Source organism: Mirounga angustirostris, unplaced genomic scaffold (genome assembly GCF_029215605.1).
Source record: "Mirounga angustirostris isolate CCGP_5_RB_7025 unplaced genomic scaffold, mMirAng1.0.hap1 SCAF_6, whole genome shotgun sequence".
NCBI lineage: Eukaryota > Metazoa > Chordata > Mammalia > Carnivora > Phocidae > Mirounga > Mirounga angustirostris.
This window is the reverse complement of record NW_026991714.1, coordinates 29140870-29164707: the sequence shown is the minus strand read 5'-3', so window position 1 is coordinate 29164707 and position 23838 is coordinate 29140870. Positions and strand designations below refer to the sequence as shown.

Genomic DNA, 23838 nt, shown 5'->3' with positions numbered 1-23838 from the left:
ATCTATCATCTATCATCTATCTATCTATCTATCATCATCTGTCAGAGGGAGAGAGAGAGAGCACAAGTAGGGGTAGTGGCAGGCAGGAGAAACAGGCTCCCTGCTGAGCAAGGAGCCTGATGCAGCACTCGATCCCAGAACCCTGGGATCATGACCTGAGCTGAAGGCAGACACTTACCAGACTGAGCCACCCAGGCATCCTGATCCTAAAATTTCTTCTTCATTTTTAATGTTTTTTTAAAGATTTTGTTTATTTGACAGAGACAGCTAGAGAGAGAACACAAGCAGAGGGAGTGGGAGAAGTAGAAGCAGTCTTCACACTGAGCAGGGAGCCTGATGCGGGCTTAATCCCAGGACCTTGGGATCATGACCTGAGCTGAAGGCAGATGCTTAACGACTGAGACACCCAGGCGTCCCTGTTCTTTAGACCTTAGATGACTTAGGTATAGCATATATAAGGATGTGTGTATAAAATGTACTTACCTATTTCTGTGGAAAATGAATATGAGCTTTGTTTCTAAATTATTCTATCTAAACTTTTTGTTCTGCTAAAAAGTTAAAAAATATTTGACAGTAACATTCTGCCATATGTGCTTTTATCTTCTCTCCTCGCTTTCCCTCCCTTCCCCCTACCCCCTGGCTCCCAGTCTCTTTGCTGGTGCACACGCGCACACACACAGACATTTCAGAATCTTATGAAAACAACATTTTTCTGCATAACTATAGTACTATGATCACACGAAGAAATTAAATGTTGTTGCAATAATATTATCTAACAGATAGCCCATATTTATATTTCTGCAATTATTGTGCCTAAAATGTTCTTTATAATAAGTTTTTTCTTTTCCTTTCTCAAACCAGGAACCAATCAAAGATCATTTACTACTTTTTACTAGCCGTGTGTTTTTGTTCTCTTTAAGTCTAGAACAGTTGTCTCCCCCTACCTTATTTTATTATTATTTCATGACATTGCCATTTCTGAAGAATGCGAACAACTTAGCTTGTAGACTATACCCTAACCCACTCTTGTCTGGTTGTTTCCTCCAAATTAGATTCAGATTAAAATTTTTTGGCATGAATGCTACATAGGCGATGTGTACTTTCCATTGAATCTCATCAGGAGGCATATCATGTCATTTGGTCCCATTATTGGTGGTACTAAGTTTGACCATATTTTCCTTTGTAATTAGGAAGTATTGTGTGAAGTGATACTTTGACATCGATTGCATATTGTTTCCCAGTAATGCTTTACCTAGTGGTTTCAGTATCTGTTGATGATCTATCTGTGCTGAATTAATTACAGCATTGGTGGTTGGAATATGGTGATTTTTAAAATACTTTCGTTCCTTTTACATTTCTTATTTGGTATTGTTCTGTAAAGAAAAGCTTTTTCTTTCTTTCCCCTGTAATAATTATCACCATGGACTCAAGGATTCTTTTTAATTCCTTGTAATATAACTCATTATTGTCATTAATCTTTTTTTATATTCAAGTGGGCCTATATTTGGCCAGAGGGAGCCCCATGCAAGCTGGCTTCTATAACTTTTTGACATCTCCCCATCAATCTTTGAATACTTTTTTCTTTCTGACACATCTGTATATTCCAGGCTCACTTTGTCCTTTTTCTGTCTCTGACTTGGATTCAGTCATTTTCTAAAGATCCTTGGTTTTATTTTAATGGGGGAAATGTTATTTAGATACCAAGATCTGGGCATAGATGTATTTATTGCTACTTTAGTAGTTATTGCTTCTAGGCCCTTTCTTCAAGCAAGTTAGGGCTAGGAAAAATATATATATATATAATCACGAGCTCTTACGGATTGCCTGTAACTCAAAACTGGAACCATAGAGTTTTTCCATATTTGAATCTTAAAATAAGCAACTGCCCCCAGGACTCCTTCCCAGAGAGGTGTGTCCCCATCCTAATGCAGCTCTTGGTTAGGGACCGTTGCATTGCCTCCTGTGCCCATCTTCATATGGCTCCATCAGCAGTATCTCAGCATCCCCCAGCCGTGCTCTAGTTAGAGGGCCGGCAGCATTTTCACAGTTGTTTTTGTGCATTTTCCAAAGTCTGCTGTGGCAGCTTGCAGCCAGGTTGAGTTGTCTGCTTGGACAGTCCAGGTTACCTCCTGGTTACAAAGTGGCATAGCTTTTGAGTGGTTTGCCGCAACCCTATCCTGGACAGAAACCATGTTATTTTTAGAGCACAAAATGCCTTGTACTATTATTGTCATCCACAGAGAAATTGAGGACTTTGCTCAAAACCACGTAGTAGGTGGCACAGTCGAGGTTGAACCTAGGCTCTCCACTTAAATAGTCCTTGCTCTTCAAGGACCAGACTATAAGGTTTAAAAAAGAAGTAGTGGAAGATGTGACCGGACAAGAGTGATTATTTTAAGATCATGAGGAACTTCATTAATCAAATAATTTTGGACTTGTTTGGTAGGCCCTGGGAAGTCACAGAAGGCTTTTGCTTGTAGAATGTTGTGATTAGAGATGCACTGTAGAAGGTTAATTTCTTGTGGCTGTGGGGACTCTTGGAGGCGAGATTCCTGTTAGGATGCTATTCTTGGGCCTCTCTCTGGGGATCTGAAGAATCCCCATCTCTAAGGTTTGGGGCTAAGGAATTTGTGATTTGATGATCAGCCAGATTTAGAACCACTGTGGTAGACTATTTTCTTCGTTTACCGTATGTATTTGGTTACTATTATGCTGTTCCTGTATGTGTCTACCCAGTAGATCCTCATTTAAATACACTTGCTGTTAGAGATTAGACATATTCCAGATGAAGTTGATGGAACTGCTCAGGAGACATAGTATCTTTCATTGGTCAGGAGCTTTTAATAGACATTTGAGCTGTACCATTTTTTGTATATATTCCTTTTGCAATTATTAGTATCAGTTTGATTCAACATTATCTTGAAAACAGTTCTCCATCGGGTAGTATGATTGTCAAATTCACCAAATGTAGATGACAGAATATAAACTGGATGCCCACGCAACCCTTACAGAAACAAAGAGAGATCTCAGCTGTTTTGTTGTGTGCTAGATTTGTTAAATTTAGGCCGAATTAGTATTGAATCTCAGGAGACGGGTATTTTGAATCCCACGGCCATCGCCTCCCTTGCCGGTGTTGCCATTTTCACCATTCCATCTGGTGATAGCAGAGCTGCAGTGGTGCTCCCTGGTCCTCTGTTTAATACAGGTTGGGTACAACACCAGGAGGTCATGAAGAGCCGTGCCGTAAGTCCCTGTAGGTTACAGCTAAAATCTTTTTTGGTCATTGTGTACTCCTGACTTTGTTTCTAAGGCTGGTGCGTTTTTGCTTCTTGGGTCAACCCACTTTTGATAGGCTGGATTTTTGATGTGCTATGATTTCCTTACAGCAGAGGACAGACATTATGATTAGAAGTGTCTGTTTTTTCTGGAAAATTTCTATTTTCATACCAACTATAGAATTCTCTAAGATTCTAGCTACTTCAAGGTGAAGGGTGATTTATTTTTCTAGACAGTGGGTATTTTAGATATTATTAAAAATAAATTAACACTTGTTTATTTCCATAAGTTTGCATTCTGAATGCCTTTAAGCAGAAGATACCTATATATTGATGATAAAAAGAAAAATACGCTAAATTCTGTTTTCCTTTCACAGATTTTTATTTCCAATTTCTTATGGCTCCAGCTAATCTAGATAAAAGATACGTAGTTTATTTTTAAAGATCATCATTTATGATCTTTCTTAGATATTACTCAAAATACTAAAATACCTCACTATCTAGAAAAATAAATCACCTTTCACCTTGAAGCATTTATGAAGATACTTTGCAAACATATGGATGATGGCTTACTTAGAGCCAGAAATGGTGATATATGAGGTATTTATACTGGAAAAGTGGGAGAAGAGTGTCACAAATCAATCTGATTTTTTTGAGTAACAGCTTGAGCTATAGTTGACATACCATATAATTCACCATTTGAAGTGTACAATGTAATGGTTTTTAGTATATTCAGAATTGTACAGGCATCTCCACAATCAATTTTAGAAAATTTTTATCAAACTGAGGAGAGACCCTACACCCTTTACTATCACCATCCTATCTCCACATCTCCCACCCCCAACCCTGAGCAAATGCTTATCTACTTTCTATCTATATATATTGCCCATTTTGGACATTTCATATAAATGGAATAATATAATACGTATTTGTGTGTGTGCGTGTGTGTGTGAGATTGGCATCTTTTACTTAACATATTGTTTTCAAGGTTCATCTGTGTTGTATATATCACTATTTTATTGCTGAATTGTATTCCATTGTATGGAATATCTATATTTTGTTTATCCATTCATCAGTTGATGGACTTTTGGGTTGTTTCTGCCTTTTCAGCTATTATGAATATTTCTGAACAGATTTTGTGTGGACATACAGTTTTATTTCTCTTGCATATATATACCTAAAAGTAGAATTGTAGGACCAAAGGGTAATTCTTTGTTTCATTTTTTGAGGAACTGCCAAACTGTTTCGCACAGCAGCTGCATCATTTTACATTTTCACTAGCAGGGTATAAGGGTTCTGATTTCTCCACATTCTTGCCAACAGTTGTTATTATGTGACTTTTTAATTATAGCCTTCCTAATGGGTGTGTAGTGGTATTTCAGTAGGTTTAGTGCTATTTTACTTTTATCTCCATGTAAACTAAAGATAAACATACAGTAAACCTGTTTTAAAAATAATATGCAAGGTATAATTTTCTGAATTGGAATTAACTTTGATGAACCACAGTCTGATATGTATATGCTGTGCATATCATTTTAGCAGAATAATTCAAATACTTCATGTTCTTGAGTGATTTGTTAAGTCTTGGCTCCCTCCTATATCCCTCTAGGACTGCTTGGACATGGTAGGTGCTGGAACTGCTATACCATAGTAGGCCAACCAAGACCTGGATTCTTCTTAGGAATTTTTTTTTTTTAAGTTCTGTGTCTAAATCTGATACAAGAATAATAAGAGGCATGCAATACTAGAAAGTCTATCTTACTAATTTATGAGGCTTAATTAAACACTCTTCTTTATGTCATAGCTTTAACTTTCATTTCTAATACATAAATGTAACTTATTTTATCTAGACTCTACTGATTGGAGGTAACAAAAATATAACTTTTGTAACAAAGATACAGAACCTGCGATTGGCCTTTGTAATGATACTTTAAGCTCTGTTAAGTAAATTCATTGGGATTCTGTATCCTTTCCTTTTCCATTGGAACTGCTTTTATTCCGTAAGCAGTCTTTATACTGCTGCCCTGAGACGGCCCGTTCTACTCTGCCACCTGGTGGTGGCAGCTGTTACTTCTGCCTCTGCAGCCTCGCCTCCTACGCAATATGCACACTGCGTGGGGAGCATCCGGATGAGTCTGCAGTGTTGGTGTCAGACTTCTAGGTTTGAATCCCTACATCACTACCTCCTTGCTGAGTAACTTTGAACAGGTTACACAGTTTTCTCATCTGTAAAATAAATGTAATAATAGTTCCTCTCACAGGGTTGCTGTATTAAATGAGTTTAATACAAATGCTGAAAACATTATATGGCACATAGTACCCTGTGTTAGCTGTCATCGTTATTATTCTGATCTTAATGTTTTAGGTAAGAAATTACATATGTATATTTTATTTAGAGATATAAATTACTCTACTGATTGTAGCCTAGAGTTTATTTTTTTTTACTATTGATCTTTTCTAGATACATTTATGTATATTCTCTTCTATTTGCAGCTTTATCTGCAGCTATATTTACATTATGTACTAAGTTTTTTATTTGCAGCTTTTCCCTTTCTTTCTGTTTTACATAATTTTTAATTTACCTCTATATCACATATTATAAAGTTAAAGGGTAAAAAAAAAATACTAAAATTTGAAAGCTTTTAGTTTACTTATTTAGTTTTAAAGTTTTTAGTTTAAAAGTGGCTGAATATCATATAGAAATAACTGTAAGGACAAGAGTGAAATTCTTAAAAATTTGTTTTTGAATTTGTAGAAGTAATTAGTGAAGTGAGAAAATGTTTTTGTTTTGAAAATGTATTACTAATTAGTTATACTTAGTGTTTAGTATCCTAATTTTTGAAGTAAATGATAGATTTTATATGCATTTTTATATATACTATAACAAGGTAGTTTCCAAGTAAGTTTTTTTTGCAGCTTTTCCCTTCCTGTTTTATATGTTATATGTGTATATCCATACATGTATGGATGTACATATAGGTATCCATATATGGGGATGTGTGTATATATATCTTGAACATTATTATGTGCAGTTTTGTTTTTTCCCTCCATATTGTATTGTGCATATATTCTATTGTTAAATAGTTTAAGATACCATAAATTACTCATTATGGTTGTAACATTGTTTCCTTCCTTTTGGATATATGTAATATAATGGCCACTTTCATTCACATAGTTATTTTTTCCTCTCAAGTTATATCTGTAGAATAAATTGCTGAGAGAAAGAATCTTAATAAAGAGTACACAAATGGTTTTATGGCTCTTGAAATGTTTTCTCACCTTTTTCTTCAAAAGAGTTATGCTAAAATTTTTAATTCTCTTAAATACTAATTTCTAAGAGCTTTTGTGCTAGGAACAAAGGTAAAAAAAGACAGGATCTCTGTTCTCTAGGGCTAGAGTTTAATAGGACACATACAGATAAATGACTTGAGTGAAAGGAAATGCTAGAATTGATACAGTGTGCCACTTCAAGTCTGAAGGAATAACTGGCTATCTGGGCAATAGCAGTCTGGAAAAGACTTCTCGGATAAGGTAGAATATGAAAATATGATCTGAATTTGAAACAATTATGGATGTTTATTTTCTTTCTTGCATATGATGTTCATTTATCATTTCCAAAACATATTTCTTGCCTAACTAAATGACTTAATTTCTGCCAACTGCATGATACAGTAGAAAAAGCACATTAGGTTTGGACAAACTATTTAATTGTCTGAACTTCAGCTTCCTCACATATGAAATGTAAATGATACTTCCTTTAGAGAGTTGTGAGGGTTATAGAAAGTGTATATTATCTCCAGCCTTATTTCAGAAAAGATTTGAGGGCGCCTGGTGACTCAGTCGGTTAAGCGTCTGCCTTCGGCTGAGGTCATGATCCTAGGGTCCTGGGATTGAGTCCCACATCTTCTCCCTCTGCCTCTGCCTCTCTCTCTCATGAATAAATAAATAAAATCTTAAAAAAAAAAAAAAGAAAAGATTTGAAATGAAAGAACTAATATATTAATGAAGTACTTAGCATGGTATCTGGCACATAAGTTAGACTTATTAAGTAGGAGTTACCATTGGTTTTATGATTGCCATTATTAAGATAAAGTATCTGCCTTTCTATAAATAGTGCTAACCTTTTGATAGGCTAGTCTGTCATCTCCTAGTCAAAACCCTCTTTCTTAAGCTCCAGTGTAAAGTTAGCTCTTCATTCCTTACGTTGACCCACAGACTAGCTTCTTTCCTTCTTTCTTTTTTATTTTAATTTTTAATTTAATTTAATTTTTTTTTGAGAGAGAGAGAGCATACGAACGGGGCAGAGGGAGAAGGAGAGAGGGAATCTTTTTTTTTTTTTTTAAGATTTTATTTATTTATTTGAGAGAGAGAGAGAGAGAGAGAAAGCATGAGAGGGGAGAGGGTCAGAAGGAGAAGCAGACTTCCCACTGAGCCAGGAGCCTGATGTGAGACTCGATCCTGGGACTCCAGGATCATGACCTGAGCTCAAGGCAGTCGCTTAACCAACTGAGCCACCCAGGCACCCGAGAGAGAGAATCTTAAGCACGCTCCAGTCTCATGACCCTGAGATCATGATCTGAGCCAAAATGAAGAGTCGGACGCTTAACCAACTGAGCTACCCAGACACCCTGCTTCTTTCCTTCTTTCCAGCTTTTGCTAGTTGCCAGGTACCATGTTAGGTGTAGGAAGTATGAAGATAACTAAGATCATGTCCTTGCCCTCAAGAGTCTTACGTCCTCACTAGGGAAATAGTATTGTGTACAGGTGACTACTATAGTGAGATAAGTTAGTGATTCTCAGCCTGGCTTCTGGGGAGCTTTTTAAAAATACCAGTGTCCAGGGCGCCTGGGTGGCTCAGTCGGTTAAGCGTCTGCCTTCGGCTCAGGTCATGATCCCAGGGTCCTGGGATCGAGTCCCGCATCGGGCTCCCTGCTCAGCCAGGAGTCTCTTCTCCCTCTCCCACTCCCCCTGCTTGTGTTCCTGCTCTCGCTATCTCTCTCTCTGTCAAATAAATAAATAAAATCTTAAAAAAAAAAACAAAACCAGTGTCCATGCCCTTCTTCACATAAGTCAGAATTTAATGCAAGTACAAACACTATTTTGTAGGAACCTATACTCATTCTGTAGGAAAAATGGGTCATTTTGATCAGGAAATGATTGGAAAAAACCTTTAGAATGAAGGTGACAATCAGACCAATGTCAGGACTTCAGTCTATATTGTAAGGAAGATGACAAAAGCAAGGGCATGGAAACCTGAAAATTGGTGACAGATTTGGGAAACAGCAGTCTTCTGTGGCTATTTTGAAAGGAGTGTGGATTGGGGAAAAGAAATGTTAAGTTATAAGTCTAGACTGATAGGGACCAACTGTTAAAGAACTTTATCTCTGTTAAGGAGTTTAGACTTTTATAAAGTAAATGAGGTAAACTTCATGAGAGAATGATATGATGAAATCTGATTTGGAAAAATGACGAGCCCTAGTTTATACTGTCTTCAAAAACAAATTCTAGATAGATTGAAAGTAATAGAAAAAAAAGAGGACAATATTTCCATATTCTTGGGGTGGGGGGAAGCCTTTTGTAAACATGAGGTAAATTCTGAAGCCATAAAGGAGAACATTAAGATTGAGAGATTTTACCAGGAATATGTTTAGCACTTCCCTATAGCTCACTATACTCTAAACAAAGTTGAAAATCCAAAGGCAAACTAGGAAAATGTATTTGCTATCAGAATGACACAGAGCTAATGTTCCTAATATATAAAGAGCTCTAACAAATCAAGAAATTAAGATGAACATGCCAAAGAGAAAAACAGGCAAAAGATATGAGGAGGCAGTTTTCCAAGGAAAAAATACAAATTCTTTGTTTAACATTTAAAAAGATGCTCATCCTTGTTTAGAGAAATGCAAAGTCAAACAAGAGTGGGTATTTTGGTAACCTTTCAGACTGATACATATGATAAAAAGTGAATGATATCAAATGCTGGCAAAAAATGTGGGGAAACAGGCACAGTGATAACATTCTTGACAGGAGATAAAGGTTGCCACAAACTTTCTAGGAAGCAGATTAATGGGTATTTATGAAGACTTAAAATGTGGCTGCTCTTGGGCCCAATAGCCCCACAGTAGAGAATTATCTCTAGAGAAATATAATATTGTAGTATTGTTTGTAATGCCAGAGAATAGGAAACAATGTGAATGTTTACCTATTTGATGTGCATTAAATGTTTTTGTAAGAATACATACCAAACTGTACCCATTGCTAGGGGAGGAGGACTAGGAGAGAGGTAATTTCTACTTTATTATGTACCTTGTAATGTTTGGAACTTTTAGGGATCACCATATAACAACACTTTTGTATTTAAAAACAAGCAACCATATATAACACCAACCAAACAAAAAAGGCAAAGGAAAGATGGGAAGTCCTGTGCTGCTGGGTGAATAGGATGAGGAAGAAGCTGGAACCAGGAGAATCAGAGAGTTCTTTGTCTCCTTCAAGTGTGAGAAATGTTGATGGTCTGCACTGGAACTATGGCAATCAGTAGATTTGAGAGACATTTTAGAAGTAGAATCTATAGAATTCTACGGATGTGAAGCCCAAGGCAAGAGCATAGTCAAAGATTGGAAATTGACTAGTACCATTAATAATCAGCACACCAGACATAGCATTTTGAAGTTTGTAAATTATATTGCTGAGTAAATGATTGCAACATTATTAAAAATAGGAAAAACAGGAAAAGGAACATTTTCTGAGTAGAAGATATGAGTGTCTTAAAAATCCTCAGTAATTATTTCAATGATAAATTAGTTTGGTTCAGTTAGCTCATCTCATTTGTACTTTCTTAAGGCTTGTCTTCTGTAGTCTTTAGTTCTGTTACTGTTGGTTAGGAATTACTATTAATATTTTAAAATACATAAACAGCAGTTTCTAAGTGTAATTTTTAAACTCTGTGTTTTTGTTTTATATTTGCAGAGTGCTCATTTGGCCATGGTAGATACCCTAATGATGGCTTATACCGTAGAAATGGTCAGTATAGAGAAAGTAATTGCGTGTGCTCAACAGTATTCAGCTTTTTTTCAAGCCACGGATCTGCCCTATGATATTGAGGATGCTGTCATGTACTGGATTAATAAGGTAGGAATATACTCACTCGAGTGAAAATGAGTCTCATAACCAGAAAAAGTGAAATCCTCAATTATGCATTGCCACTCTGCTACAGATTGCAGGTTTTCTCTGCCCAAAATTCTTATGTTGAAATCTTAACCCCCGGTGTGATGATATTAGGAAGTGAGGCCTGTGGGAGGTGATTAGGTTATAATGGGATTAAGGCCCCCTGTATAAAAGAGGCCCTGCGAGCTCCCTTGCTCCTTCTACCATGTGATGTCACAGCAAGGAGATGGCCAAGAAGCAGGTCCTCACCAGACACCAAATCTGCTGGTCCCTTGATTTTGGACTGCCCTGCATCCAGAACTTTGAGGAACTAGAGGGTATTATGCTAAGCGAAATAAGTCAGTCCGAGAAAGACAAATATATGATTTCACTCATATGTTGGATTTAAGAAACAAAATAGATGAACACAGGAGAAGGGAAGGAAAAATAAGATAAAAACAGAAGGAGGCAAACCATAAGAGACTCTTGACTATGGGAAACCAACTGAGGGTTGCTGGAGGGGAGGTGAGTGGGAGGATGGGGTAACTGGGTGAGGGACATTAAGGAGGGCACTTGATATAATGAGCACTGGGTGTTATGTGCAATGGATGAATCACTAAATTCCATCCCTGAAACTAATAATACGCTATATGTTAACTAAATTGAATTTAAATAAAAAATAAAAAAAAAAGAAAGAAATTTCTGTTGTTTAAAAGCCACCTATTCTATGGTTTTTCCGTTACAGCAGCCTGAACAGACTAAGGCACACTCCATTACTGTTTTTGTTTTAAATCAAAATGAAAGCTAAAGTTGTTTAAGTTACTTAAAATTTCCCATTACCTTTTGAGTAAAAAAAAAAATTCCATTAAAATAGATTTCTATATATTCTGCAATATCTATAATTGCATTTAATAATGATTTAGTTCATATCAGGTAATTATAAAATTCCTAGCACTCAGAGTAGGGTATTATACACTGTGAGTGTTGAGTAAATATTTTTTGAATACAAGAATGAAATAATTTTGTCCTATTTCCTATTACGTGATTCTTAGGTTTGCTTGACTAAGTTGCATAAGATTGTAGATTCCTTTTGGAAATTTTTATGGAACTGTGATTAGTTATTTGTGCTCTGAAGGTGCTTAAATTGTCAATTTCTCACTCCCTTTGCCAGATTGAGTAGTTAATTCCTCTTGATTTGCATTCATTTGCAACTATTACTCCAGAGAAAGTGAAACCTTATCCATGAGCAAGACCTGAGCAGATTAACAAGGTTATATCTTGAGGTATCCTTTCTTGAATGCTTGCATAACAAGAAGCTATAAATGTAAAAACTTCATTTATCATCATTATCAGTATCAATGTAGAAGGCCCGTTTAATACTCTGCCCCTGGAGTTCCTTTATTTCTTCATCTTTAGCGATCTTTTTCTGCACTCCTCCTTAGCTATGGAGAATTATGGTCACATCCTAGACCTATTCATCATCAGGTTATAACCTTAATATCCTATTTGCAAGCGTCTCATTCTTAAATAATTCCTTCACTTACTCTAATACCCCCTGCTATTAACAGTGTTCAGCTTCATCATGAGTTCCAAACCATTGAGCCCGTTAATTCTTACAGGCTTTTTCCTTTTTGAACTAGATTCTTGCAAGTCCTGTCAGTTTTTCTGCCTCCTTTTCCCTCCCTGTGATTTATCTGATAAAACCCTGGTTGAGCTCAGTTATCGACCTTCTGTCTAGGGTGCAGATATGGAGATAAATATTGGAAATATTATGGAGATAAATATTGCTGGAGAAATTTACACAAGGAAGCCAGTTTCACTTTAAATTTATAAGTACAAACTTCAAATGGACACTCAGTGCTTACTGCCAGGCTAAGAAGTGTGTCCCTAAGAAGTTCACTTCCCCACATTTCAAGGCGATTTCATCCTTTCTTCTCTGGTCCTCACACTTTCTATAATACATCCCCTGTTACTGTCAGTTGAGGACCTTGCCTCATCCTTTTTTGAGACCAGAGATGGGGAGCCATCAGGTGGGAATTTTCCCTTCTTGCCACCAAATCTGTAAACTTTTCTGCATCAGTACTCCTTCTTTCTTTTCTGCTGTTGAAGTAGAGAATCTGCCCCTCCCACATCCTGTCAAAGGGCAGTTTCTCTTTACTTATTGCTCTAGAGCTCTTTCTTCTTTTGTCCTGGTCATTGATCCTCTGCTTTGGTTCTTGTCAAGCTTTCATGTGCGTATGAGTCACCTGGGAACTTGTTAAAATGCAGGATCTGACTTGATGGGTCTGGGGTCTGGGTGGAGAGTCTGCATTTCTAAGAACAGGTGATGCTAATGCTACTGGTGTGTGGACCACACTGTTATTCCCTCACTCTCCTGCATCATCCAGTTCTCCCTTCCTATTGGGTCATTCTCCCAAGAATATAGACTTACTGTAGTGTTTCCCATCCTGATAAACAAAACTTCCCAATCCAGATACAACCCCATTCCTCCATACACAGAACCTCTCCAGAGAGTTGTTTACTCATTCACTCGCCTTCTCTGCTCTCTCTCCCATCCCCATTCCTATCCTCCTGAGATTGCTCCTGAGTTGGTTTGGAAGATGGCTTCCATTTGACAAATCCAGTAATACTTCTCTGTACTCATCTTAAATTCAGTCTTCTAAATCATGTGTGACCCTTCTAAAGTTTCAGTGGAGAACCCAAGGTGTTGGCAGGACTGGAGTGCCACACCGTGTCCTCTGCAGCAGGCCGCTTCTTCAGCCTGCCAGCACTTGTCCCCTCTCTGTGCTCCTTGGGGTCTTCCTCCACCTGCACAGTTCAGGGCTCAGCCAGGGATTTGAGGGCAGCTTCTACATGGAGCTGGGCTCTCCCTCGTAGTGATTCCTTCTTTCCCAGGATACTCTTCCTCAAAGTCTAGCCGTTCTCACAGTCTCCGATTTCTCCCTCAGTTCCTCATTCCAACGAGACTAGTTTTCTGCTTGAGTTCTAGCCACTGTGCATTGTGTGGACTGAGGAGAAAGCCATAGAAACATAGATTTCACTCAACATGTTCCTTTCTTTCAAAGGTCATGTCCTTTCCCATTTCTGCCTGCTTTTGGTCGTTCTCCAGTACTTTCAACAGTTGCTTTTTATATTTTGTCCGGTTTATAATTGCGGTTCTGGGAAGCTTAGTGTAATATATGCTATTCCACTATTACCAGAACCAGAACTCTGTTAGAGTGTCTTCTTACAATGTAACTTGAATCATGTCATTCCTTTGTTAAAACCCATAGGGGCTTCAGTTTTCATTGAAAATGCAGAATGTGCCATGGCCTACAGAGTACCATCTAATCTGACCCTGTGTACTTCTCCATCCTCGGCTCATGGCCACTGCTCTCCTTTCTCACCACTCTCACTTCATTCCAGCTGTATGCCTCATCCCTGGGTCTCTGATCATGTCTCCTGTTCCTGGGCAGCTCATTTCCCAAGGTTTTGTGTGGCTTCCATTCATCATTTCTCAGTTTAGATTGCACTTTTCCCTCACAACCTTATCTGAAGTAGGCATCTGTCATGTCTTATTTTCTGCTGTAACACTCCATTTCTTTACATCATAGCACTTTTGAGAGTTCGTAATTACTTTGCTAAATCGCTTAAACAAACTAGAATAATCTATGTGAGGACAGGTACAGTGCCCATCTTTTTTTAGTCTTGGTGCCTAGACTAGTGCAGTGCTTGGCAGAGAGATGATATTTAATAAATCAAAGAGGTAGATAAAGTTACAGAATTAAGCTAGGCATGTTAGAACTTTGGGATTCTCTAGAAGGATAAAGAATTCACTTAACTGGGAATGTTTACCACCTTTATGCAGCCATATCCACCCTATTCAGTTTTTAGATAAAGGCTGAAACCCTTTGATTCAACCTGAACCTCCTAGTGTATTTTTTTCTTGCTGCAGTCTACCAATTCCAGTTCATTACTTATTCTCTCATCATGACTTCACTCTGGACTCTCAGATTTAGTATGTATTTGCTCCTTTTGGCTCTTATTTTGGTTCACCCTAAGTTGCCATTTTTTCTGGATAATACACCCATAGGTATAAAAAACTTATCATAGAAAAATGGGAATAACATGGCTAACTTCAGCATTATTGGCTGAAAATGAATTGGAACTTAAAAACAAGCAAAACCACAGAAGACAAGATTGTACTAAATGACTAAATCCATGCAGGGGTACACAGAAGTTATGAACACATGAACCTTACATTATTTGGCCCTACCTCTCTTTCCAGTTTTATCTTAAAACCCCTCTTTTGGGTTCAACATGTTTCAGCCATACTGTTTTTTCAGTTCCTCAAACATACCAAATTTTCTCCAACCACAGGGCCTTTGCTTGTATTGTTTATTCTTTGTCTGGAATGCTGTATTTTCTATTTTTATCATGGCCAGCTTTTCATCTTTAGGTCTCAGCTTAAGTTACCTCTCTGATATATCCAGCCTTTCTAAGATAGATGCCCCCTGCCCCATTCTTTTCTTCTCACATCTTTATTTACAGCTCTTCTAATGAATTGCTTTTTTTTTTTTTTTTGGTCTCTTGCCCCTTTTTTTGGTTCTATGAGTATAGGGATCATTCTGGATTTATATATCATTGTATCCCTAGCCTCCTAATACAATGTCTGGCATGTAACTAGCATTCAGTAAGTAGCTGTTTGAATGTGTGAATAAATAAATGAATGAATAGTGGTTTAAAATGTTAATATGTGACCAGTCTACTTTTTGAACAGAATTAGATAAAAACTTTTTAAAAAATCATGAAGATATTTCCAAATTGATAGATCAATTACAACTATATGATAATGAATTAGAAAGTATTTTTTTAATTAAAAAAATTTTTTAAAGATTTTATTTACTTATTTGTCAGAGAAAGAGAGCACAAGCAGGGGGAGAGGCAGGCAGAGAAAGAAGCAGACTTCCCTGCTGAGCAAGGAGCCTAATGCGGGGCTTGATCCCAGGATCCTGGAATCATGAGCTGAGTCGAAGGCAGACGCTTAACTGACTGAGCCACCTGGGTGTCCCTGAAAGTATTTCTTTTTTAACTTAAAAAAAAACAAAACACACACACAAACCCCCCAAAACAACAAAAAAAGATAAATATTCCCGGTCAGAAAACTGGTTTTAGTCCTATCACCCCACTCTGCCTAACCTTCCCCACCACACAATTGGTAAATTGACCAAAATGCTTCAAGATGAATGTAAGTTATAAAACTGCCTTATAATACGTATATTACCAAGACAGAAAATATTAGTGATTTTGGCAACATGTCAGATTAAGACTACAACTCTCCTGTTAGATTAAGACTACAACTCTCCTGGTTATAAACACCTCAAATTGTTTGATAAAATGTAATTAGAAGAGTTTATATTATATAGCTGTGCTTTAAAGAAAGAAAAGGAAGTTCTCAGGTGCCCGAAACAAAGTGGGGACTGAAAGTGTTGGTGGCCTTCTCCAGTGGTCTACCAAGCCTAGACTGGAATCATTCATTCATTCATTCATTTATTTATTTATTGTATTGTATTGTATTTTTTTAGGTTTTATTTATTTGAGAGAGAGCAAGAGATAGAGTGAGAGAAAGAGCACGAACCGGGGAGGGAGGGAGGGACAGAGAGAGAGGGAGAAGCGGGCTCCCCACTGAGCAGGGAGCCTGATGCGGAGCTCCATCCCAGAACCCTGATATCAGGACCTGAGCCAAAGGCAGACGCTTAACTAACTGAGCCACCCAGGTGCCCCTAGACTGGAGTTTTAAAATCACTTGGACACAAGAATAAGGTCTTAGTTTTGCCTGCTGTGGGACATTGGAACTACAATCTGTTTAGACGCACAGAGTTAAGACACATGAAAAGCTGTACTACCCTCAGTAAAAGGGAGAGCATGCTTTTAAGTGCCAGAAGACCCAACTACAAGTAGCTTAAAGGATTTATTATCTCATATAGCAGCATATCTGGAGGTAGGGCATATCCAGGGTTAGTTAATTTAGGGGCTCAGCAGTGTCAACAAGAATGCAGGGGCTTTCCATCTTTTGTTATTCTTAACTGTATATGATATTTCCACTCATGGTTGTATAATGGCAGCAGTGTATAATGATTCCAGGGATCATATGTAGTCAGAATAATGTCTAGCAAAGGTGAGAGGGTCTTCTGGACTCTTCTATTTACAAGGAAGACTTTCCCTCAGCCGGTCCTCCCACCAGGCCGTCCATTGACTAAGATTGGTTCTCATGCCTATACCTAAACCATCTTCTAGGAAGAAGAACGAGGCTATCATGATTGTCTTAGGCTGATTGTGAGTCTCTGTCTAGGTCTGGGAAAGAGGCTTCCTTGAATGACCATGTAGGAACATGAGCACCCAACTGATGAGCAAGGAAAAAAAGGGAGAAAGCAACACATTACCAGAATATTAGTACCAGGCCAGTGATATCTTTCTGGCACCTGTCAGAGTCGAAGCAAATTTAAAAATACTCTGGAAGTTCACTTCCACACCCAAAGCCACAAGTCCTTCAGGCAGTGGGGGAGGGAGTATCTTCGCTTCAGATGCGAAAGTACTGACAATCAAAAATTATGAAACACATGAAGAAGTGATCTAGCACATATGAGAGTTAGTAAAGATAACAAATGACGGTTACACTGCAAGAACTTCAGAGAGTGGAACAGTCTGAAAAAGACTGTAAAAATAAATGTTTAAATGACCGAAAATAAAACATGGAATAACAACTATAGGAAAGAATAAGGCACCATGGGAGGGAGGTGGGTGGGGGATAGGCTAGATAGGTGATGGGTATGAAAGAGGGCACCTGTTGTGGTGAGCACTGGGTGTTGTATATAAGTGATGAATCACTGAATTCTACTCCTGAAACCAATATTGCACTTATGTTCACTAAAATGAAAAAAAAAAAAAAAAAAAGCACCATGGAGGGCATAATGGAAAAAGAACCAAATATAACTTTAGAAATGAAAAATTTTAGTCATTGAAAATCAGAAGTTTAAAATAGAAGATTTGACATAGTTCAAGAGGGAGTTAGGTAACTGAGAGGAAATTACCCAGAATGAAGCCCAGAGAGGTGAGATGGAATATATGAAATCAAGATTCATAGATAGGTCTATAGGCCTAATTGGAATTCCAAAAAGAGATTATCAGAGTGAAGTGGGGGATAGAGAATATATTTGAAGAGATAACAAAATTTTCTTTTTTTTAATTTTTAGATTTTATTTGTTAGAGAGCACGAGCAGGGGGAGGGGCAGAGGGAGAGGGAGAAGCAGACTCCCCACTGAGCAGTTGCAGGCTCCATCCCGAGATCCTGAGGTCATGACCTGAGCAAAAGGCAGGTGCTTAACTAACTCAGCCACCCAGGCGCCCCAAGATATAAAATTTTCTACAACAAAGAAACTTTCAAATTCAGGAAACACAGTGAGTTCCAACCAGGATAAATTAAAATAAATCCACACTGACACATGTATAGTAATAAATCTGCAGAACTCCAAAAATAAAAGTCTCTTAAAAGAATGGCAGTTAGAGGGGCACCTGGGTGGCTCAGTCGTTACGCATCTGCCTTCGGCTCAGGTCATGATCCCGGAGCCCCGCATCGGGCTCCCTGCTCCGTGGGGAGCCTGCTTCTCCCTCTCCCACTCCCTCTGCTTGTGTTCCCTCTCTCGCTGTGTCTCTCTCTGTCAAATAAATAAAAAAAAAAAAAAAAAAAAAAAGAATGGCAGTTAGACTATAGTAGACTTTTTAACAGTAATGTATGCAACCAGAAGACAATGAGACAATGCAGCAAAATCTACAAAGTGTTGAAGAAAAATAGCAATGAACCTAGGATTCTAGACCTTTTATTCAAGATTAAAGGTGAAATCAGGATTTGTTCAAAGAAAGACAGTTCATCACTTCCCTTGCAGAAAGAACTACTAAAAAGGTGGTACTTCAGTAAGAAGGAAATTGAACCTAGGAGAAAGAGGTGGGATGTAGGAAGCAATGATAAAAAGCAAAATCAGTGTACATATGAGTAAATGTAAATAAGTATTACAGAAAATCCTACTAATTTTGAGACCCATAAGAAGGAAGAACTATAATTCTAGGTGAAATAACATGGAGATGAGACGAGGTGATTTGATTTAAAGCCTTTGTAAGGTTTTTGTATTGCTCAGGAGGAAGGTAAAATATTGACTAACTTTAGACTTATATTAAAGCAAGGACACACATTACAATTTTGTGTTTTAAATTATCTTTATTCTTACTCTTTTTTTGAGTAATCTCTGCACCCAGCCTCGGGCTGGAACTTAGAACCCCGAGATCAAGAATCGTGTGCTCTACTGACTGAGCCTGCCAGGCACCCTACTATTTTATATTTTATAATGAAAAAAAAAATTAAAAGCTAGTGAGTATTTTTAAATTAATGGATATTTTAAATTTAATATATCATTTTAGCAAATTTATTTTTAATTCATATGGCTAAAGCCAACTATTTGTTATATTGTTCTCTAGTTTACTAGTCCCCAACACTGGTTCAGGGAGTGAACTACCTCAAAGTCATCATGAGCTCTGTGATACATTCCTTTAACTTCTATCCTTGAGTTGCACAAAAAATATCATGATTCAGCTTCAGTGGTAGAACTTTGTAGCCAGCATTTGGGAACCGGTTTGAGAGTCACTAAGCTAATTATTTCATTTCTCTGTCTTGGGTACCTAAGTAGGTTAATAGCATGGCATGTCTTGTCATGTCTATAATATGTCTTAAAGTTTTCTTTTATTCTCCCTATTATGAAAGTTTATGAATTATCAGTGTGTCAGATTTTCTTATAATCATGATTTTGATATTTAGGATGATTTATACCATTACAACAGCTTAAAGTATTTTATTAGGGTTTGTTGAAGCCCTTTACAGACATTCAGCTATCTGGTATTGCTTTGGGGATATATTGTTTATAAGCAGTGGCTGTAGTTTCTATCTATGGTGTATGTGCTCTGTATCCACTTTACTTGGTACGTTTTACACATTATTTCTTTTATGCTCTGTATTGTCTCAGCTACTTATTTAATTATTTATTATTATTTCAGTATTAACCAGTTTCTGTGGGTTACAAAACCAGGCACTGCTTAACTACATCCTCTGGCTCAGAGTCTGTGACAAGGCTGCAGGCAAGGCGTTGGCCAGGCCTGCAGTATTATCTGAAAGTGTGGCTACGGAAGGATCTAGTTCCCAGTTCATGTGGTTGTTGGCAGGGCTCAGTGCAGGCAGTTGGACTGAAGGCCTCAGTTTCTTACTGTCTCTGCTCCATAGGGTAGCTCACAGCATGGCAGCTTGCTTCATCAAAGCCAATAAGAGAGTCGGCTAGCAAGATGGAAATTAGAATGTTATGTAACATGATCACTGACATGATAGCCTATCACCTTAGTTGTATTCTGTTGGTTAGAAGCAAATTAGGTCTTGCCCACACTCAGGGGGATCACTGGGGACCATTTTAGAGCTGTAATACCTCAAATCGCTTTATGAGGTAGCTTTTGTTCAGACTAGCATCTGAGGCTGAGAGGCATCAAGAAATTATTAAGGTCATAGCTTGTAAGTGCAGGTTTTGATTCAGACCCAGGTCTTTTCTAATGCTGCTTTCTCGTAGAGTATTTTATACAACCAAATTGACAATCTAAGAGATTAACTGGGAAATCTTAGAGTGCTGCAGATTCACATACCAAAATAAATCTGTTGATTAAATCCCTTATAACCCCTTAGAAATATCATGAATAGAGAAGACTCTTATTGATTATTGTTAGTTAAATTTATCATAAATTGGTTGCCTGGGTGGCTTGCCTTCGGCTCAGGTCATGATCCCAGGGTCTTGGGATTGAGCCCCTGCATCGCGCTCCCCACTCAGCAGGGAGCCTGCTTCTCGCTCTGCCTCTGCCTCTGTCTCTTATGAATAAATAAGTAAAATCTTTCTAAAAAATTTATCATAAGTTAAAAGTCTCCATTTGTTTTTAGCCACTGAACTAAATTTTAGGTAATAGAAGAGTTCAGAAAATTATGGGTTTAATTTAGAGTTATGGTAGTTGATAATGGCATTAATCAGAGTGCCATAATTAAACAAGCCGAACATGTATTTTTCATTACTAGAGTGACCTTAAAATCATTAGCTCAAAATCCAGAATTGTTTAAACTGTTCTTAAGAGAGATTTTATGTATTACGTAGACTGTTTCTTAACCTTTTTGGATTATGGATGTTTGAATAATCTAATAGGAGATAAATTAGACCTTCTCCCAAGAAAGTTCTAGGGAAAATTTTTTCATCTACTTTAGCTGTGGCCTTATGACCGCAGTAAAACCCTCTCATGATTCAGGGACATGTCTGTGAAATCACAGATTAAGAACTTGATTCAAAGTGTTTTCTATTATGTAGAATAATATTTAGCCATTAAAAAAGAAGGAAATCTTGCCCTTTGCAACAACATGGGTAGATCTAGAGAGTATAATGCTAAGTGAAATAAGTCCGAGAAAGACAAATACCATAAGATTTCACTCATATGTGGAATTTAAGAAACAGAATAAACAAAGGAAAAAAAGGACAGAAACCAAAAAACAGACTCTTAACTATAGAGAAAAAACAGATGATTATCAGAGGGGAGAAGGGTTGGGGGATGGTTGAAATAGGTGAAGGGGATGAAGAGTACACTTACCTTGGTGAGCACAGAGTCATACACAGAATTGTTGAATCACTGTATTGTACACCTGAATCTAATATAGCATTGTATGTTAGCTATACTGGAATTGAAATAATAGTAAAATAAAATAAATGCTTCATGCCATTAAAAAAAACCCTAAAGTGTTTTCTATTGATAATGAAAACATTACTTTTAAGGCAAATAATTTCCATTTACTAGTCCTAAAAGAAGTAATAAAATTTTTATTAAAAAAAAGTTTGTTGGGGTGCCTGGGTGGCTCAGTTGGTTAAGCATTTGCCTTCAGCTCACGTCACGATCTCAGGATCCTGGGATCAAGCCCCACATTGGGCTCCCTGCTCAGTGGGGATCTTGCTTCTCCCTCTCCCTGTGCTGCTCACCCTACTTGTGCTCTCTTGCATTCTCTCTCTCTCTCTCAAATAAATAAGATCTTTAAAAAAAAAAGTTCATTGGGGCGCCTGGGTGGCTCAGTCGGTTAAGTGTCTGCCTTCAGAGCAGGTCATGATCTCAGGGTCCTGGGATCGAACCCTGAGTCGGACTTCCTGCTCAGCAGGGAGTCTGCTTCTCTCTCTCTCTCTCTCTCCCTCTGCCCCTCCCCACTGCTTATTCTCACTCTCTCTCGAATAAATAAAATCTTCAAAAAAAATAAAAATTAAAAAAGTTTGTTTCCTAAGCATTAAAATTGGAAATTATTGAGTACCTTTTTTCTCTAGAACTCTAACCAGCTCCTGACATATAGTAGGTATTCAACAAAATTTTAATAAATTAGTTTTAGAATATCAAATAAAACACCTGTAAAATACCTTTTTTCTGGTTGGGAAAATGAAATTTTCTCATTTGAGTGGTGCTGATATTTGATATCAGAGATCTGACCACAGACATTTTATGGTTCATGTTATTTTATTGTCATATTTGAGTATAAATTCAAATTAGTGTTTTTATATTTTAAGGTAAATGAACATTTGAAAGACATTATGGAACAAGAACAGAAATTGAAAGAACATCACACAGTTGAAGCTCCAGGAGGTCAAAAGGTATATATTTCAAAGAAAAAAAGGTGCCTTTATGAATAGACTGTGTATGTTCACATATATGTATTATTTGGGAAATACATATATTAATTAATAGATATATTCATTAAATTATTTTTTGGTGGTGTTAACTGTGTCCTAGAAAGCATGTCATAAATGCCAAGTAAGTAGAAGTACAAAATGGAGGTTAATTGGATGAAGGTGTTTAGGAAAAACTGTTAATGATTAGAACTCAATTTCTGGAATACTTTTGGCAAAAACAATGGCTTTGCCTTCGGTAAAATATGTGAAACAACAAGAAAACATTCTCAGTGTATCAGCCTTACAATGACTTGTAGTAAGACCAGCCTTTAAAGTATATTCCAGGAATTGTAAGTTATACATGGTTATTCTATGAAGAAAGAAGAAAATACAGATTCATTCTTTAAAAATTCTTGTGGCTTTTAGATTTTTCTTCTTTGAAAATTTGTGTTTTTGTCATGTACTAAGACCAGAAGTACATTTCCTACTCTATAGTATATCACATTTTTTAAAATGTATCATAGTGAGAGCTCTTAAAACATGTTCTGTAGCATTTGAATTGAGGTGAAAGAAATTATAAGTATTCAGAGATCTTAATTTTCCAGTTGGATTATTTAAAGTTTCTTTATTGTTACACAGTTTTTCTGTTCATTATGGTCTAATGCTCCTGGTCACTGATACCTCTATAAGAAGAGAAAGAGAAAAAAGGAAGGAAAGGGAAAGGGATTTTGTATATTATCAACTTCAGTAGAAAACTTCTGTGGGAGATCACCTTAAATTTTATCTAAATTTGTTATTTTGGGATCACAATGATTTCCCTCATTTAGCTTACTGACTAGCTGCTGAAAATACTGTCCATACTTGATCCCCTAAATTAGGTACATCAGAATGGGAATCTTTTTTTTTTCCGTCACCCCAGATCATATGTTCCATTTCCCTGACTTCCACCAGCCTCTGTCCCTGTCTCTTCCCTCCTTCGTCCCCCAGTCCTTCCTGTTAACTTCCCTCCTTTTCTCTTTTTCATCCGTAGGAGTTGAAACCTTTGCCCCCAGTTTTGCTCCTGGCTCTAATCAGGAATAAGCTAAGATGGTATCATCCTAAATTATAACACTGATGGCCTTTTTTCATAGAAATCTTGTTTATTAAATATAATGATTAAATTCTGTAGTATTGCATACACATCATGAACTAAATGGGGATTTTATTTGCTGACATAGGACCCAATAAACATAATTTTATGGAATAAAAAATGCCATTTATATTCCAAACAGTGTAAATGACCTTTAAGAAAAGCTGTATGGAATCTGGACACTACTTGTATTATACCTCTTTGATGTTTTAATAGCACTTAGTCTCATACAATTGCACAGATTAACCTCACAACCAATATTTGTTAAGTGAGTCATTGAGTAATTGAAGCAATGAATGTGATTCATTTTTAAATATTTTGATTAATACATATTTTTATTTTAGCAGAATACATATTTTTATTTTCAAATGAATTTTTTTTCCAATTGTTAGAGTCTTTGTGAAAATTTCACATAGACCATGTTAATTTTACATAGTCTTACTGCGAAGTGTAGGTGTCAGCATGATGAAGAACCACTCTGTGACAGTGTAAACTAGGAACAGAAATCTCTGTTACCTAACAGTGAGATTTTTGGCATTTG

The 23838-nt window shown here is 37.1% G+C and overlaps 1 protein-coding gene across 3 annotated transcripts in view; it reads left to right on the top strand.

Annotated features, from left to right (window-relative positions):
• Positions 1-23838, top strand: part of CAMSAP2 (calmodulin regulated spectrin associated protein family member 2) — a 109196-nt gene that overhangs the window by 50537 nt on the left and 34821 nt on the right. For 2 of the 3 annotated variants that reach the window (XM_045877071.3, XM_045877073.3), the window contains exons 3-4: positions 10245-10406; positions 22067-22150. In XM_045877071.3, the coding sequence (XP_045733027.1) occupies positions 10245-10406; positions 22067-22150 (246 nt within the window). The remainder of the gene's footprint in view (positions 1-10244; positions 10407-22066; positions 22151-23838) is intronic. The other variant, XM_064594030.1, reaches the window with a different exon arrangement.